This window comes from Cataglyphis hispanica, chromosome 15 (genome assembly GCF_021464435.1).
Source record: "Cataglyphis hispanica isolate Lineage 1 chromosome 15, ULB_Chis1_1.0, whole genome shotgun sequence".
Taxonomy (NCBI): domain Eukaryota; kingdom Metazoa; phylum Arthropoda; class Insecta; order Hymenoptera; family Formicidae; genus Cataglyphis; species Cataglyphis hispanica.
The window spans coordinates 4,556,936-4,574,052 of record NC_065968.1 but is presented as its reverse complement, the minus strand read 5'-3'; the positions used below and the strand labels follow the sequence as shown (position 1 = coordinate 4,574,052).

The 17,117-nt window shown below is 31.9% G+C and overlaps 4 protein-coding genes across 5 annotated transcripts; 3 read left to right on the top strand and 1 right to left on the bottom strand.

The window, feature by feature from the left end:
- Positions 1-200: 200 nt before the first annotated feature.
- LOC126854880 (tudor and KH domain-containing protein-like) lies at positions 201-5,394 on the top strand. Of its 2 annotated transcripts, none has more exons than XM_050602005.1 (9): positions 201-405; positions 733-904; positions 1,063-1,507; positions 2,014-2,331; positions 2,561-2,767; positions 2,906-3,066; positions 3,312-3,535; positions 3,606-3,786; positions 4,859-5,394. In XM_050602005.1, exons 2-9 carry the CDS (start codon positions 788-790, stop codon positions 4,997-4,999), a joined length of 1,794 nt encoding a protein of 597 aa, XP_050457962.1. In that variant the 5' UTR covers positions 201-405; positions 733-787; the 3' UTR covers positions 5,000-5,394. The 2 variants fall into 2 exon arrangements, with proteins under 2 accessions (XP_050457962.1, XP_050457964.1); XM_050602007.1 differs by having other exon boundaries at positions 202-405; positions 2,909-3,066.
- Positions 5,395-5,514: 120 nt separating this feature from the next.
- On the top strand, positions 5,515-8,490 carry LOC126854897 (uncharacterized). Its single transcript, XM_050602058.1, has 2 exons — positions 5,515-6,992; positions 7,584-8,490. Exons 1-2 carry the CDS (start codon positions 6,981-6,983, stop codon positions 7,890-7,892), a joined length of 321 nt encoding a protein of 106 aa, XP_050458015.1. The 5' UTR covers positions 5,515-6,980; the 3' UTR covers positions 7,893-8,490.
- LOC126854878 (uncharacterized) lies at positions 8,206-16,227 on the bottom strand. The gene is made up of 10 exons (XM_050602002.1): positions 15,840-16,227; positions 14,786-15,060; positions 14,318-14,556; positions 13,877-14,211; positions 13,044-13,659; positions 12,485-12,836; positions 11,884-12,286; positions 11,436-11,701; positions 11,137-11,321; positions 8,206-10,890 (listed from the first exon to the last, which is right to left on the bottom strand). Exons 2-10 carry the CDS (start codon positions 14,885-14,887, stop codon positions 10,827-10,829), a joined length of 2,562 nt encoding a protein of 853 aa, XP_050457959.1. The 5' UTR covers positions 14,888-15,060; positions 15,840-16,227; the 3' UTR covers positions 8,206-10,826.
- On the top strand, positions 15,970-16,860 carry LOC126854896 (uncharacterized). The gene is made up of 2 exons (XM_050602057.1): positions 15,970-16,304; positions 16,731-16,860. Exons 1-2 carry the CDS (start codon positions 15,970-15,972, stop codon positions 16,756-16,758), a joined length of 363 nt encoding a protein of 120 aa, XP_050458014.1. The 3' UTR covers positions 16,759-16,860.
- The last annotated feature ends 257 nt before the right edge of the window (positions 16,861-17,117 follow it).

Genomic DNA, 17,117 nt, shown 5'->3' with positions numbered 1-17,117 from the left:
TTAAATTTCGCGCGAAATACTTAGCGCTATTTATTTATATATCAAAATGTATTGATTGGTTAGCGAATAGAGAATTACTAGAATTCTCTATAGAAGCTTGAAAAATTCTCTATTCGATATCCAATCGGTGCGTCCGATAACTTTTTATTGCATTTGATACATCTCATCTATATCTATAATATACTGAATAATCGAAGATTTTACAACGTTTCATGCTTTTCGTAAAAATACTTATTACGTATATTAGATGAGAAACGAAGAAGCGATTGGCTAAATAGTCTAAACACTTTAGACTTTACATAAAATACCGTTTTTAGATATTATAAACCGTTATAAAAAATATAAAATTTCTGTTTTTTTCGCATATCAACAGACTTCTACAAGACATTTTAGATACTAATTACGGTAAATATGCAGTATATAAATTTTTTTTCTCAAAAATTTGAAACTTTCTGTTATTGCGAACATTTTGTAGAGTAGTAATAACTAACTAAACATAATTAAATTAAAATCGTTGAGTACATATAAGAAAAAAATTATCTATAGGAGTAGTCATCTGTAAGAAGAAAATTGTTTGTTGAATTTGAAAAATCTTACATAGAAATAGAAGTAATCTTATATCTAATAAATGAGTTTGTATCAGTGAATAATTATAATACTTAAATTAATCATAAACAAAAATATAAATTTTATATAAATATTTTTTTAAATACATGTATATCTTTGTCACAGATCATACAACAGGATTCATTATTCTATTTCAATTGCATAATTTTTTTATTGCAAAATGAAGTGGATATCAAATTTAGATAAAAAGTTCGTAATACCTATTTTTCTTGGCATATCTTTGACAACTCTTGGTTGTATATCCCTAGCAACCTTGTTCTATCCTGTGTTTGAAAAGGTAAAGTTTATACTTCTGGCATACAAATTTTTTATATTATATTTATTTCTTCATAATTATAAATCTTTGTCTCTTTCTCTCTCTCTTCTTATGTAATATTTAATAAAATTTATCTGTTTTCTTCAAATATAAATTTATCTATTATTATTGCACTACAGGATGATGAGACAAAAGATGATAGTAATAATACAAAGAGATCTTGTAAGATAATAACATCTACATGCACTCCAGTAGAATATAAAATACCTAAACAATTTGCATCTGCTGTAATTGGTAGAGGTGGTTCAATGATCCAAAAGATACAAGATGCAACTGGCACAATTATTATTATGAGTAATAATGATATAGAGTGTCCATATCGTCTCTGCATGATACACGGTAATGAAATTGAAGGCATTCGTTTAGCAAAGTCGATGATCAAAAACATAGTAGACAATCAGCCTATCATCGAGACCTATGAAATGTTTGTGCCATTTGAAGTTTGCGGATCCTTTGGAATTGGGTACTTTGGAATTTTAAAAAAACATGGAGGTATTGTGCAACAGATACAAAGATCTTCTGGTGCAAAACTCACACTAGAGAATGATGTTCATAAATCTGAAGGTGCTTACTTATTACTAATTCTACTTTAATATTTTTTTATAACTTATTCAGTTATGTTGGCTTTTTTATTAATTGTGCTTTATACAATTAATTTTTCTAAATTATTTACTTTGTTAGTAATTTTATTATAAATTTTGAAATTTTTTAGCATGTTGATAGTTATCAGAAAATTTTGTTTGTTTGTCTATATAATGATTTTTCAATTGTATATGCTCTTATCGCAAATTCGTTATAATTCTCTAGATGTTTAATGTCCTTAAAAATTCAAAAATTTCAATTTGTGCTTTATCTATTTTTGAATTTACAAATTTTTATAAATTCTTATCAAATTTACAATATTTTATTTTCATTTATTAGAGAAGTTCGTGTTTCTGTAAAATCTATTGAAATTTATTTTCTAAATACACATATATATTCATTAATATTGCATCCTATAGATATGATAATTATATTGAATAACTGTTAATTATAATTATTGTAATAATCATATTAATTTTTTTTTATAGATGGATGGAAAAGCAAAATAATAATAAAAGGAACTGCTGAACAAATAGCATTAGCAGTTACTCAAATAAAAGATAAAATCCAAGAAGAACACAAAGCTCGAGCTCAGTTGAAATGTGAACAAACCACAACTGCAAGAACCCCTAGAACATCACCTAGTAAAAACAATCAGTCTATTATTGAGACTTATGAATTTTTTGTACCACATAAAGTTTGGGGAAGAATCATAGAAAAAAATGAAAATACTGTACAGCAAATACAAAGTTTCTCTGGTGTAGAAATTGTAATTCCTGAGAAAGATCCTGCTAATATATCTCAAAGTATGTATTATTTTAATTTTTTCTCTTTTATTTTTTTATTTCAATAATTTATTTTTACTTTATTTTGATACCCAATTTTATTAGAATTACTTCTTGTGTAAGAATTATATTATAAATTTTAAATTCTTTAATAAAAATTTCTTTATAATTATTAATTTTATATCAAAATTTGGCAAGGATATATAGTAATAATTATTGTAATAATTATATATTAATTTCATTTTCATAGACGATGAAAGCAGCCTAATGTTACGAGGAACTGGTGAGCAAATAGAGCTAGCCATTGCTCAGATGAAAAATAAAATTCGAGAGGAAATAGACTTGAATGTTGACCTCACAATCACTTCAAGAAAAATACCAACATACAATCCAGCCTTTGACAATATTTACATGGACGACGACCGTTCAGAATCTTCGCAAATTTCTTTAGTACAAGGTATATAAAATATAAAATAATTTTATTTTTGCAAAATGTTAATCGATTTTTCAATTCCAATTTGAGCAAATAGAAGATAAAGTGGAATTATTTTACAAATTTGTTTGATTTTCGTTTATTGTAACTAACTTTTGTTAGCAGAAGATGTAATGGAAGTATATGTCACCGTAATGGCAACACCAAGTTTATTTTGGATTCATGTGGTTGGTCCTGCGAACAGAGCTTTAGATAATTTAGTGTTCGAAATGACAGAATATTACAATAAAGAGGAAAATCGTGAACTTCATACTTTGGAAAAAGTAAAAACATAAAAAAATAGAAACTTTTAAAATGTTATCATAACTTCTTTAAATATTTTTTATTAATATATATTGTAAATGCTGCAAATAGAAAATCTAATATATGAAATCATTTTGAATAACCATTTTTTAAATGCACTAGATAGCAAAATGCTAAAAGTAATGTATAAAGGATAATAACACATTAATTATCATATTACTAGTATAATTAATAGTATTTCTCCATAAATGTTTGCTAATTTTAGATAATACCAGGCCAGATGGTAGCAGCCAAAGCAGGTTATGAAAAAAAATGGTATCGCGCGCAAGTAGTAGGTACAGCAGAAGACTTTCTATACTGTCTCTTTTATGTGGATTACGGAGAGACTGTTGTTCTTCCTCCAGAGGATATATTGGAGCTGCGTACGGATATGTTGGCTATACGAGTGCAGGCCGTGCAATGTTCAGTGGCAAATATGAAGCCATATAGGTTGACCAATTAATTAATAAGTCATGATTATTGATTGACTTCAATGTTGATAACTGACTGTTATTCTTAGAGAAAACTTTTGGACCTCCGAAGCTTGCGACATGTTCTCCAAACTCTTACATGTGGGGCAATGGAAACCTTTGATCGCTAAAGTTAAAGGATATAAAAAACATCCGCGGATCGGTTACGGGGACACTGTGGAAGATTCACTGATTCCTTGCATTGATCTTTACGACACGGATGGCAATAAGGTAAGGGACAAAAGGAATGAATGGATTTTTTCTGACATCCTAAATTTGTTAAATTCTTTTCAGACCGATAGTTTCGCTTTTTTAAATATTTTGTAGCTTCTATAAGTTTGCTTATATTTCTGCAAAACATTCTCAATCGCATCACAAATATGCAAATTCGTTGAAATTTTATACAATGTTCTATATTTATATCTGATTTGAAACTTTAAAATTATAATTCTTATCTTAAGAAGTGGAGAGAGCAAAAATGATAATGGCTGTAATGTTTAAATATTGTTAATTAATATTGTCTAAATATAAATTAAATTTTAAAATAAGAAATCGACAATGCAAAAACATTGACATGATTTCTCTGATATCAATTCATATACAGTGATAGATGATTAACAGAAGCTTAAGACTCAATAGTAGGAAAAGGTCTAATAAAAGAGCCAAACTGTGATTGTTGATTTATAATTTATATCAATATATATGTTAATTTATATCAATATATATATACTTCTATAATGATCAAACGTTTCAATCCATTCTGAGAAACGAATTTCCATTTTCTTTTTTCTTTAAAATATATTCTTTTTTTGGTGGAACATTTTGTAATAACTTGTTAACTATGTTTAATATGTGAGTGTACATTTCATGCGAATAATTGTGCTATGCTGCAAATGCTAAAAACTTGCCAAATTCTTTCTCATTTTTACCACAAATTGCTGATAAATGCAAGCATAGATAAATACAAGCCAGAAAAAAGAAAGGGAGAAAAAAGTATTATATCATCATCAAGTTGTGTTCGAATCAAATTAAAATTAATAACTATATCAATATTTAATAAATATATATTTATATATTTTTGTACACGCACATGTATATTAAAAAAAAAGAAAAAAAATTGAAACATTTCGTATAACTTTATTTTAAATTTATGAGATTTGTGATATTCCATAATAATATCTAGTTCGAAGTTGTATTGAAGCAATTTAAAAAATCCGTGAAAGAAAATCTTGCCATAATCATATATGTTCTTTTCAAAATCCCGCTTATAGACTTTTTTTTTATTGTTTTTTATTCTTCACAGGTCATCAATGTTAGGGAAACTATGATACGTTCAGGATTGGCTCAATTTGAGGAAGAAGACTGGTCAATCGCGAGTTCCACATTATCAGAAGATAAGCATGACTTTTCGTCCGATTCATCTCATCCGACTCATCTTGGTTGAACATATTTCAAATGATTGTCATGCCAATTAAGCCAATTTTACTACCTCAATCTGCAGAAGCGATTGATTTAACAACTTTTCTAAAACAACTAATTTTACTGCATTTATTATATAGATTTATATTAGAAATTCCTCTTTTGTAGAATTCTCTTATATTAAAAATCCAATCTATATATAAGCTTATAAATTTTAGAGCGAGATACTTAAAATAATGTAATGCCGATAAAGATCCAAACAAACGTGTCTTCCGTTTATTATATATATATATATACACACACACACACACACACACACACACACAATACACACACACACACACATATACATATCTATATACACATATATGTATGTGTATATGTATATATATATATATACACACACGCACACGCACACACTATACACTATATACATATATATATATATATATATATATATATATATATATATATATATATATATATATATATACAATATATATACATATATACATATATATATATATATATATATGCGTGCGTGTGCGTGTGTGTGTGTGTGCGTGTGCGTGTGTGTGTATACAGTGTGTCCGGTCTCAACCGCATCACCCGTCGTATGCAGATAGAGCAGGTAAAATTGAGGAGAAAAGTCATGTACCATTTTTTTTATAACGCTTAATAAGAGAGTTATTATTGAGAAAGTCTGGCCAATCATCACCGATCTTTAGCCAGATGCACGTCAGTGAGGCAATGTAAACAGCTGAACGCTCACGCACACATGCCAGGCACGCGGCTCATTGACGTGTGTCCAGCTAAAGGTCTGCGCTGAATTGTCAGACTTCACTCAATAATAACTTTTTTATTAAGCGTTACAAAAAAAAATCCTAGTATTCTTGTTATTCTTAAGTTACTTTCAATCTTATCATTTTCGTAATCTTTCTGTCTTACATTATGACAAGAAATGAAAAAGATTTTTTAAGATATATGTACTTTTTTATGTTATTATGATCTGTATGTAAGATATTATTATTTTTAATCCGTTTATGTTGGAATTGTACAATTCACACTTGTGCCATGAAATGATAATATGAATTTATTTTTCAAGAATTCATAATATTTATTTTTATAATTATTCTCTAAAGAGTATAATATATATAGAGACTTCTATGGTATTTTCATTTTGCACTTACTTTTTATATGTTTTTATTAATGTTGTATATAATATAAAAATATATAAAAATGTAAACGAAAATGAAATATGCTTCGATAATTAAATTGCAACACAACGGAATAATTTTTAGCGATTGTTTTCTAAGGATAAGAGATATTGTTTTTTTTTTTCTTATGGAATACAATTCCTCTTACTAAATATAATTCTTCCTATAATATAAGGATTTAATTAGATCTTAAAAATATTATATAATAGATCTCTTTGTGTATATCTCTTAATTATTGACAGTAATGCAAGAAATGTAAAAAAAAAAGGATACATGATTCTGTATTATATTTTTATACTTATAATTGAATCTCTCAAACTGTATAAGCGATTAAATAGTTATAACCGTGTAACAATGAAAGAAATTATTTTTTGTCAATAGTATGAGTAAAAAAATAAATAGTTTTTGAAAAATTCGTTGTTTAATTGTCGCTGAATCAGCAGGCAAGCCGAATTGAATCAAGAAGAAAAACACGCGAGCGAAAAGAAAGAATGATTGAAAGTTTGATTGAAGATCAAAACTATCGAGGCGTGAATCGAGGAAGAAGAATATAATGATTCTTTTTCTCCGAGGAAACATTTCAGTGGCTCGCGGTCGACGGCCAGCTTCGCGACAATTGACTCGCGACGGGATGGTGCAAGAAGTAGCCAGAAGTAATTGTCAGTTATTCTCACAGAGACTAGAAAGCTGTGGCTAAGAGAAATATATAAAACGGCAACAACGAAGCCCCTCACTTTAGTTCGACGAACCAAACTGTTAAACTCGCTTTCAGTTCATCACGAGAGGACGATGAATAATTTGGTAAATAATACATTTATAGTTTAAGTTAATCATTTCATTTTTGTCTCTTTTTTATATCAAATCAAATTAATTTTGAACATAAAAACAATAAAATATTAATTTCTTAATAAGAGGAAAAATAATATTAAAATATTAAAAAAAATATTTGTCAATTCGCGATAAAAACAATAAAAATCTTTCGTGGTTCTCAAAAAAGCGCTTTGAAAGCAAAAGTTAATAAAAAATATTCAAAAAATATTCAAAAATAAGTAGAGTAAAATAAACTAATAATAAAATTTGATTTTTAATCTGTAACCCAAGAAATTGTAATAGTCTAAGCATTGAAATAAAAACTATTTTTTGTTGCATATACGATATTTAATTTTATAAAATTTGATAAAATAGATTCTTTCTCAATATATATATATATATATTGAGAAAGAACCTATTTATATATATATATATAATTATCAATTTATGTTATTAATATGAAAAATTAATTTACTTCGCAAGAAAAAGAAAAAAAATTTACACATTTTCTCTCTTTCGACGAAAAATAATCAATATTGTGTAAAGAATCTTAAATATAATCGTCTATTTTTCGTATCGTAGAAGATCGCGTTGATGTTGCTATGCGCCATTTACGGCGTATTGGGAGGTCGACGTTACATCGCAATCCCCGTTGACGGTATTGAAGGTATCGACGTCATTGAGGTGAACCCAATCACATCCTCATTGTCCAGGGTGGCTCGACAAACGGAGGCATACATACCGGTCGCTATACCCAGCGTCGTTCATCAGGATGACTCGAGAGAACAGCGATCGGCCACACATGTCCTAGATTATGTCGATTTTGGGGGTCAGACTGGCTCCAACGGAGCCTTTAGCTGGTACGCCGACTATCCAGCTCATCATTTATAATTTCTTCACTTTATCGAGGCAAAATAAAAGAGAATATCGCGAATTTTAAATCATAATTAAAAGCAATGTATAATTGTACAAACATTGCACGAATGAAAGTTATTGTTGTAAAAGATGAAAAAGATAGATTTACAAAAAACGGCGGTACAAAAAACAAAATTCTCCGAATTCTAATCTAAATAAATTCAAATATCTGAAGATTCAAGAACAATCTAAGAATTATGATATAAATTAAGGAATTAAGAGCTAAAGCAGGAAAAGATATTTTAAACATCGAATGATTCATGAGCTATATAAGGAAGATATGTACATCTTACATTTTAAGCCAATTTTCTTTATTTTTTTCGTATTTTTTACGATACAATAAATAGTGAGTTTTACATCTCATCGTTTTTTACGTTAATATATTATATTCAGCTAGGTATCCATGGATCTAAAAATTCAGAAAAACGCATCGACCGATTCTCATAAATCAGTTCAAATTCGAATAAATCAGATCCATCGATTAAGACAAGAGGTACAGCCTTAGGATATGATTATTTTTATTTTTGTACAGCCAAGTGTAGCGTTTATATACGCGTGTTTTTTTTTTCAAAATGTACAGAAATTGATGTATATATATGTAAAATACATATACATGCGCGTACATCATTTGGGACATCAGAGATGCTTTGCCACATTAAGTTAGACGTATCAAACATGTAGAAACGTCGACAAATTCTGAATCATAAATATCTCGATACAGTGCATGTCTTCAAATGGGCCTAATTTCACATAGAAAAACACTCTTGATGTCTAGCATACACTAAAGCATTTGCTCGTTGAAAGCTCGTAAGCAACGCACAAAAATATTATTATGTTGATAATGAATTTAATAGCATTTATTACTATTGCATATCTCTTTTTACGGATTCATTTTTATCTCTATTTTCTTTAGTTCCAGTTAAGAATACGCACATCGAAAAAATGTATACTGTAATCTTATTTTATGTTAATTAAATCGCGGAGTGATGGATAGATCAATGTTAGAATAGTCACCTAATAAATTAATAAAGTAATTAGTAAACAAAGGTCCGATTGGACTTTTGATAAAATTATCTTATATATATCTACATATTCTTTTTTTTTCTTTTTTGAATTATCATTTTAATTGATTTTTCTAATGAGATCAAATAACGGTTTCAAATAAAATTTTAACTCATTACAGCAAAATTAAATCTTAAGAATAATCTCGCCAAATCTGCGATATCAGAGATTCAATTCATGAGATATTTGGGTTAAGATCGAACTCGAGACTGCTCAAAATTATCAATCACCAGATAAATGCTTTATGGATTTTATCCAACACTTTTTACTTATGATTGAGAAAACTGATAAAAAGATTTTGTGCCAAATAATTGAATTAAATTGAAGTATCCTGAAGAAACATGCAAATTTCTTCCCTTAAAAAAGAAAAGAATTTGAATCGACATTTAATCGTGCCAAAAAAAATAGAATATTATGCAACGAAGGAAACGATCTCTCGAGTAGAGTATCCAAGAAGAAAATTTTTTTCTATATTTATATAATAGAGTGCTCAGGATAATGTGAATATTTTCTCGATGTGTGTATTAATAATAATAAGTAATTGTAATCATAGTAGCCAAAAAAAATCATTTTTTTCCTTTGAATGAGAAACACAATGGTACACAATCTTTCTCTTAAGAGCTTTATATTATAATATCGCAAGCAAATGTCATTTTATCGATATTGAAATACGATCACAATGCTACGCCATCCGAAATAAAAGATCAGCGTTCGCTGCACATAGCCTCTCAAATTATTATTGATAAAAAATATTAATTAATTAATAATTAATAGATCATTTTGATTATTCCTGCCAAAAATTGTAATTAACAGTTGATTCTGCTGCTTTTATCCTCCAGTTATATGTAATAAAATTGTAATTTAATTCCCTCATTCCCAAATTTACTGTTCAACCAAATATGTTTGTTCTTATCTTTAGAGCGTAACACAATACTACATTTAAGTTTTTCAAAGTTATCTTATAGGTTTGTTATATATTTTTTTGGTATATGATATCGCATGTTGAACATTAAGAAAATCATTTTGCGATTTATACATACATTTTGTACATATAATCACGTTAATATGAGTAGGAAGATGAAAGTGCGAAATTTTATTGATTATGATTTGGCTTTTTATAGCTGTTCTCAGATTCCCATTTTCGATACAATTTTGGTTATATTTTGTCAGCTGAATGCGTTAATATGCACTCGATAATGGACTGTATTTTGACATTCTTTTAATAAGTTTCGATTTACTTTTTACTTCTTCAACTGTGCTACATTAGAAAGGCAAGCTATGAGACTTTATCAACTTTGCTTCATATTTAAAAAAAAATATTTTGTAGAAAATTAGGTACACAATAAGAGACGTCGATATATTGCAGAATTTGTCACTACTAAGCCTCTAAGGCTAGAAGTGATTATCGATCTGTCAAATATGTTTTAAACAGAATAAGCTATAATATATTATTGGATTAGTGTATGTATGTACATATACATATATAGAGCGTGTATATGTTACATACATACATGTTTATAGTATTACACGACATATGATACAGCGTTCGTTATTATATTTTTATGGCACCTAAAATTATTTTTTTCAATTTTGATAATTTTAATACACACACGTAGTTAAACAGCTATACAATTCCGTATGGGGATGAGAGAATTAATCGACGAAGATTATAGATAGTCGCATTACACTTGATCTAACCAGAGGATTGGCCAGCTTTCAAATATGATAATTTGTAAATACGACTTACGTGTCGCCGAATTCTTTATCTTTCTCTCCCTCACTTTCTTCTTACATAGTGTATTGGGAGAGTAGAATACGAGGCGTGACCATGGGAGTTGATGCTTCGGGTCAAGTAGTGCACCAGGCAAGCACTACCTTCTTGAATGGAACGAAGATCGCACGATCCGGTTCGCTGTTAATAACAGAATTATTTTTGATTAAAACTGAAATAATTAAAGCTATCAGATTTTGAAGAGGGAGGAGGGAGAAAAAGAAAGAAAGAAAAAACGGAAAGAGGAAAGGTATCTCATTTTATCACTTCATGTTTTAATGGTTTTAAATAAAAGAAAGCAAAATATATATACTTAATTTTTATAAATATTACGGATCTGCAAAATATTTTTATTTCTTTTATTTATTTAGTTCCTCATAAGCTTACCAATCGAAGAATCTTCTGCCATGAAAAGTACCATCGGATGAACCGTTAACATATGGCAATTCTACTCCCACATGCGCATCTTCTCGGCCTGGAACTGGACCTACGTATCTCACACGTCCTTGGAGGACCCTGCCCTCCGGCGATATGACCTTCACAAGGTGATCTAATTTGAGATCTCTTGGTATCTGGAAGATTTTATGCAAAAATTTTGACCAATTATAATCTAAGAGAAAATATATTATTGAAAATGTGATTTAAGCAAAAACTTTTTCGTGAATATAAGATAAACACGACATTACCTTTGGCAAATATGGCCTGGCATCTTGGGGAGGATGCCAATCGCGAATTAAGTCAGGCTCCGAATGTCTTCGCGTCCTTCTTCGTCTCGCTGTTTGCTTACTCCAATAATCCGTGCTGATGCTCGATATTGTCAGCATAGAATCGATACTTCGCCGCAAATAATCTTCGGCTTCATCGATCAATGATTCGGTGGAATCCCCGCTATTTTCACCGCCGACTAAGTCTGAACGCAAATTGGGTAGACTACCGCGTGTCATTGGACATTCTGAAAATTGCGACTATCTTCCTTCACTTTGAATTTACTTTCTGAATAGATGAATGCTTCTCTCGAATATTTGTATACATAGATATATACACATATTCCTTTTTCTTTCAAGAATAATTGCATTGTGAATTCGCTTGAGAGAGAAACGCAAATTATACAGAGAGAACAAAGAATATACGTACCTTGGAAAGTCACCTTTGATCGTGTTCTCTTTGGTGCACTTTTTGAAATTCTGGAGGAGATCGACGGAGGATGCACATGTGTCGGAGAGGACGGCATCGAAGACCAGGTCGGACGTGGCGTTGAAGTCGCGACTGGAACTCTCCATGTGTCAAAGGATGCTGCCGTTGCTCTCCAAGAGTGCCTTCGCGATGGACCACCGACAACCTCGAGACCGGGCGACGGTATTGATGTCAGAGAGCCGCGATATCGCGAAGGATACAGGTCAGTTGATAGTCGACAATCGCAGGGACTTGGCAGACTTGTTGCGGGATTGCAACGTGGCCAGTATCCCGCGGGAGAACCCAGGGATTCGCGTCTATGGATTTCTGGTGTACGAAAACCGTAGTTGCGCGAGCTAAGACACTAAAGAAGAAACATTCTTTTTTTTTCAATCACAGATTCTTTAGGAAATTACATTTTCCTTGGAGAAATTTTAATATGTAGCAATGTATTGATTAGCAGATATGTAAAAGTGTGAAAGGAAAACACATATCTGCGATATCATAATAATTCATTTATCTCTTTTTTCTATACGTGTTAACTATTACATGTTAACTTTACCTGCGCGTGTGAATCATGGCACAAATGATCAGCACTTCTTGATAACTCGGGTACCATACTAGTGAAACTGATGTCTGATAACATCACTCTTCTAGCTTCTCGAGTTTTGTCCGACAACCTCAATCGGCTGGGCACGCCCGTTGGAAGCGCAAACTTGCTCGGTAGCGTCGTAAAGGTGTGCGCAACCTTGTGGGCCAGATAGCTTTCGGATCTCCATTGTGCCGGAAGCGCGGAGATATCCGTTTGGGCACCAGATTCTCTTCGGGCACCACTACTACGGTCCATTACTGGCCGCAATGGAGCGGAGCTCTTTCTACGACTGCCAGCTAAAGCCTCCCGATGAATAATAGGTCTAAAAAGACAAAAAGATGATAATGATATATCAAGCCTAATAATAATAAGAAATATATAAATCAACGACAATCTCGATTAATCGATTAACGATAGTTCATTTTTAAGAGCTAGAAAGTGAGCAACGTAAATTACTCGGATATCGTAAATGCGATTTATGGATTTCTTAGACACAAAATCTGTAAAAAAAAAATGACATTAAGTAAACCTGTAAGTTGTTGGCGGTGCGGCCAAAGTGTTTCTTCTCGCAACATGTCGCAAAGACGATCCCGTTGAGCTCTCAGCATCCTCCACAATTCCGCATTTGCTGATGTCCGTCTCGACTAAGACGGAACACTGCGACCACATCTTGTTGAGTCTGGTGTTGGAACTCTCGTCGAATCTGTCAACGCTTTCCTCGCGATCGATGCTGGAACTTTGCGAGGAGACTGCTTCCTCGACAGAACTAGTCTTGTCACCATTACAGACCAACGACTCGTTTTCCGCCGACTTTGTATACTTGAGTAGAACAGGCTGACCGCTACCGACACCCGCATGCTGCCACGACTCGGTTTCCGTGATAGATACCAGGTCCTCTTGCAGGCCGAGATCACGACAAGTTTCATCTGTCGTAAATATCAGCTCGATGTCGTCCAGCTCCTCCGATTCGTTTTCCGAATGTTCATTCGGTCTCGATGAATCACCTGGTTGACTCTGACGAGGTGTCTGTTGATCGGTGTGATCACTGAACACAGAATTGTCACCGTCAGAAATGGATTTCAAACTTAAGTCCTCACCAGTATCCTTTTCAGGAACGTCCAAGTGATCCATATTGACCGCATCGCCTAGAACAATAAATTTCTCTTTAAAAAATGCATTTGAACAGAATTTCGTTATTTCAACGAAATAATGCGATTCATAAAAAAGTCAATAATAGTCGTTTCTTCGTTTTTTTTTTTTTTTTAAAACACGATATTTTTTTTTAACTCCCAAGATTTTTACAGAACTTTTGATCAAAAATTATTTATTATATCAATTTATTATGGAACTGACTAACTCTACCTGAAATTTCGTGTGGCTCTTCCTCGTTGCTAGTTGCGTTCGTCGTCAAAATCGAGGTTTTATCATTCTCACAGTGAACGTTTAGCATCGTAGATGCCGCCTGTGTAATTGTTGAGCTAGTGGTGCCTTTGGTAATTGCAGTTCTAGAGGATTTCGATATAGTTTGCAGTCTATCGGATCGGCTAGCACGAGAAGGCAGATCGGGACTATCGTTGCCGCTGCTACTACTGCTGCTGTGTCCAGAAGCAGGCTGATTAAATTTATTTGTATTGCGAGCATTATCATCGATCTTCTCTTTAGATACATCCATGGTAGTTTTTGAATCTGTTGGTCGACTGGAACATAGAAAAATTCTCGACGTTAATTCGTCAACTGAATCCTTGACAGAAAGGATTCATCTTTCCGGTGCTAGCAGTTAAATTAAATTATAATTGTGCTTACTCCATACGAGAAGTTTCTACGAGTCGGATGCGTTTCGACTTAAGCGGCGAGCTGATTGCCGCATCACATGAGAATTCGCAGCTCTTGCTCAAGATTCTTCGTCTGAGGACGTGATTCTCAAGAGCCAGACGGCTCACGGCGTCGACGTAACTCTCGCTGGAGAAATCCCCGACACTCTCTTGTAATCGGCGAAGCTCTTCGCGCGAGGAGTCCAGAGCCGTACGCAATGACACGATCGTCTGTATTATTACCAGAATAATTCGTGCAATCTTCTTTTATCTCATCGAGATATTTAGCAAAGAAAATATTTCAGATGTTAACTACAAATATTTCGGTATATTTTCTACAGCAGATAAGTGACAGATGAATCGTTCGCAAAAAAAATAATATCATGATACTAATTAATATTTTTTGCTCTTATCTATTTCATATGGAAAATGTATAAATAAAAAAGGGAATGAATAGTACTTGGTGTAAGGCTCTTATGACATCTAATCCGGGTATTCCCGGTGATGGCAAGGTGTTCTTGAAGAGTCTCTGATGAGACGGTCGGCCAGCTGTGGCTTCCATGCCTCCTCCGCCCCATCTAATGTTTCCAAGTTGATTCTACTCCTGCCACGGATCATGCCGAATTTTCTGTTGTCCTTTGCTGTTTTTTTTTTTTTGGCTAAACAGATACTTGCTTTCTGAACACAAATGCGCTCACCCGATTCAATTAAATCTCTTCATATTTCTTTGTTTTTCTGCAAAGTACGATATTGATTTTTCAAAGAACATAAATAGTTGTTGATGTTAAATAATATTAACTAAACATCTTTTTTATTTTTTATCTTTTCTAGCTTTTATTTTCTATCTCAGTTTTAAAATTAATTAATTTTTTTTGTATACTATAACTCATTTGATAATATATAACAAATTGATAAAATATACCAAAACCTCTTTTTAACTCTTAAAGGCCACATATGGATCATTTTGATCCCATCAATATTTTAACAAAAGAAAGATTTCAATCAATAAAAAGAAATGTTTAAAATTCATTTTTTAATTTTTGTTGTACATGTTTATTTTCCACAAAGAATATAAATTTTTATAGATTTTCTCAAGCACTTTGAGACGGCTGAAACAACGACAAGATTGTGACCCACATGTGACCAGGAACAGAGTAAAAAAGATGTGTGACCTACAAGATTTAAAGTTCATATATTATTAAATAGCTGTAAAGTTTAATTAATTGTTATAGAATTTATTTTTATTAGCAAATATGTGCAAATATGAATTTATTAATGCAGGAAAAAAGAGAATATACTTTATCAATTCTTCATGAAGAAAACACGAGCCTAAAGCAAAACAATTTGGATATAAATATCTATATAGTATAACTATTTACTAGTAATGTACAATAAAACAATGCACACAAATAATTAATTAATAATATCTTTATAATAGCCAGCCAAAAACAAGTTCCAAAGACTATATACACATTAATGTTCAAATATGTTTTTAAACAAGCGATAATGTATACCATGGAATTATTCTAGAAAAACTGCAGGTAACTGCCGCTGTCGAGACGACGGTCGATGACAATTGCAAAGATACAGCGATGAGGGCGAGGATGATGATCGATCTGATCGTCGGCGAGGTCTTACATCGTGATGAACATCGAGGGGCGCGATCGGGCGCGAAGAACGTCGAGCACGATCACGGAACGAAGGAGACCCAAAGGGCAACCGTGGCCGTCAACGGGGACATTCGATCGGGCACCGTCGCCCGTTTCGACCGCGCTCGGTACTCAGGGCGACGCGCGAGGCATCGCGGCATCGCGCGTCTTCGCCTGTCAGGACGAGAGTTTCGCCGCGAGTGACGATTCGACGACACGAGAAGAGAGAACGAGCTGTCAACTCGCACCTCCGATGCAGACGACGGGACGACGCGAGACGCTCCGCGGCAGGGTTGCCAACATTGACAGCTTTTCGGCTAAAGAACACAGGTATAGACAAGTGTAGACATGTCTTTCATGCAATTGGCTATCGAATAGAGAATTTTTCTATTTGAAAAATAAAATATCTAATACGAATAATGGAAGGTCAGGCGAGCAATGGGAGGTTATTAAAAACTATTTATAAAAAAGACTCATATAATTGTCAAATAACATTTTATGTGTAAAACATAGGATGTTAATTTCGACAGTAATTTATTATTATGTCTTTTATTCTCAGCCACAACAAAAATAATTATAGAAGAAAAAATATAACGAAAAATAATTTAAAAAATAATAAAAATATAATAGAATATAAAACGAAAATATATAAGACAACAAATGATTTATATATATTAGATGAAATAATCCATTTATAAATAATTTAATAATTATAATTTTATCTAAAATTTATATAATGTTGGGTGTTATTTACAGGCCGTCCAGATTCTTGAGTGTGTCATGAATAAGAATCGATATTAAATCCGCGTTCTATCGACAACACAAGTGATCATCACGCATCATCTCTTTAAATCACGATGGAGGTATTAATTAATTAGTAATTAAATTGCTTTTTGTATTACCTGCGATAATTGTATTCTTTCCCGGAACATTATGGAAATTTGTTCTGCATTAAAAATTGCTATATTTGAAATTATCTATACGTGTACAAATATAAAAAGGCACATGCCCATATATATACAATGATCGATATATTACCAATATATTCTACTAAACATATCATAAGAGAATATCGATATTTGATATCGAATCAATAAAAATATTTATATATCTCGCGAACGCGCCAGGTTTCCTATATGATAC